General features: G+C 41.1%; 1 protein-coding gene across 1 annotated transcript; it reads left to right on the top strand.

The window, feature by feature from the left end:
* Positions 1–268: 268 nt before the first annotated feature.
* LOC113473555 (fatty acyl-CoA reductase 2-like) lies at positions 269–2106 on the top strand (the record flags this gene model as incomplete). Its single annotated transcript, XM_026833119.1, has 3 exons — positions 269–309; positions 1045–1302; positions 2037–2106. Coding segments are annotated over exons 1-3 (348 nt in total), but the record flags the coding sequence as incomplete, so codon positions are not given.
* Between the last annotated feature and the right edge of the window lie 5 nt (positions 2107–2111).

Raw genomic sequence — 2111 nt, 5'->3', positions numbered from 1 at the left:
CTTAAACGCAAGGTCCACCTGGCCGAAGACTTGCCTTGACTGCATCAACACTCTAGCCCTAGGACAACGACTGACCTCTCATGTGTTCTTTCCTCTTCTTAAATTTAAACTAATAAACTGGCCCAGTAGGTGTATGTTGGGTCATTATGTTAATGGATAATGTAGGGGCGACATTAGGGCGTGTGGTACTACTACTCGTTGTGGCCCGACCAAAGTCGGATCATGTTTCTGTTTTCTCAAACTTCCTGTTGCATACACATACCGGGCTGATTCTCGATGGAGTGCGTCTATGTTTGGGAAAACGCCCATGTAAGTAAACGCGTACTTTTTACTTTCTACTCGTATTTATAGCGAACTATACTAGTATGGAGAAAGTATTGCAATTTCCTCTTGGACCAATTTCCCGACATCGACACCATATTCTGTACCAAATACACAAGACCTTCTGTGGGAGTAAAGGGAATTTTAGGTCTCATTCTTGCACTATAAACAGGTATAGGTTTTCTATTCTCGTGTTTTGGGGTGAAGAAGACCGTATCTTTGATTTTGATTGGTTTTTGTATAGCGTACCTACCACGCCACCTAGGTGGTTAGGTTTTGTTAACTTGTTTAAACTAAACTTCGTATTTTCCTTTGTAAGAGGCGAAATCGTTTCAGATTCCAAAAAGAAAAAATAAACGTGGCAAAGGCCTTTCTGAAATAATCCACTTGTAAAACAAAAGAACATAATTTTATTGAAGAACTGAGTTAGATTCAAAGGGAGCGGGGGGAGGAGATTAACCCTACCTTGCGCAGAGTGCCAGATCTGGCACACATTGAAATTTGGCCAAAAGAGGGTGAAAAATTACGTTTATTTTTTCTTTTTAAAAAGTCTTTGATTCCCCTTTTTGAACTCGTCAAGACCTATTAATAACATACTAAAATTTGAGCAAAATCGGTGATCTTGCGCATGGTAAGATTGGTAAGGTTAACCCATTCTAGTTCTAAATAAAAATACCTATTCTCAACAACCTAAAAAACCCTCCTTAAACCTTCTCCTCACAGGCTGTCCAGCGTCTACACAAAGCTCGGCAAGGTCGCGTCCACACTAGAGTACTTCGTCGATCGCAAGTGGAACTGGAGTAACGAAAACGTCCAGGCACTCTGGGACCAGCTGAGTCCAGAAGACCAGGAGATGTTCTTTTTCGACATGGGCCAACTGGATTGGGAATACCATGCCGAGGCGTTGTGTCTCGGACTGAGGTTGTATCTGGTTCACGATGACCTGACGAGTCTGCCCGCGGCGCGGAGGAAATGGCAGAAGTAAGTCAAATCATTACTGTTATATAAAATTCACGTCCGACCAAGAATACGAGTATCAAATTGCTTAAAGTTGAAGGGAAGTGGGAGAAAATGCCGAAAATCCATGAAATTCTGTTCCGTGTTATTGTAGGCCGGGTGGCGCTTCGAACTCCTGTTCGCGCGCCTCCCGGCACGCTTGATTATAAAAGCGAGATCCACTCACTCATTCACACACTGATCGCTCTATCTCTAGAAAACTCCAACAACAAGAAAATTGAAATTTGCTAGGAATATTCCTAGTACGTTTTAGATGTGCAATAAGAGAGTTTCAAAGTTTCATGTATTTCAACTCAAAACAAATTGTACAAAATAGAAATAGAAAATTTAAAATAAAAATTAAAATTAAAAATTAGGATTTTGAGAGGATTTTGCAAAAATCCAAACCAATCACGAGTTAGGTATGATCAATTTTCCGGAGCGAAGGACGGGCAACCTGCTAGTATGTACAATTGTACAACCTGCCATCCATCGGGCAGCTAGCATTAAGGTAGAAACACACTACCACCACCACGTCATGTCACGTGATGGTAATCTGTTTCTACCTTCAGAGGCGGAGGAATGGGGAAAGCTTATTTGGACTTGAAAATGGACAAACTATGTAGTTGGTAAAAGGTTTATTTTGAGAATATAGGATTTCTTTAATAAAATACGTTCCAAGTTCATATCCATAATCTTTTCTACTCTTCTATTTTCAGACTGTACATCGCCCACTGTATCCTGCGCGCGGTTGCCGTGTTCGTCCTATTCAGAATCCTTTGGTTCGTATTCGG

The sequence above is a fragment of the Diaphorina citri genome, unplaced genomic scaffold (genome assembly GCF_000475195.1).
Source record: "Diaphorina citri unplaced genomic scaffold, Diaci psyllid genome assembly version 1.1 scaffold42132, whole genome shotgun sequence".
In the NCBI taxonomy this organism is placed as follows: Eukaryota; Metazoa; Arthropoda; class Insecta; order Hemiptera; family Psyllidae; genus Diaphorina; species Diaphorina citri.
Note: the sequence above shows the minus strand (reverse complement) of the source record. Positions and strands in the feature narration are given on the sequence as shown.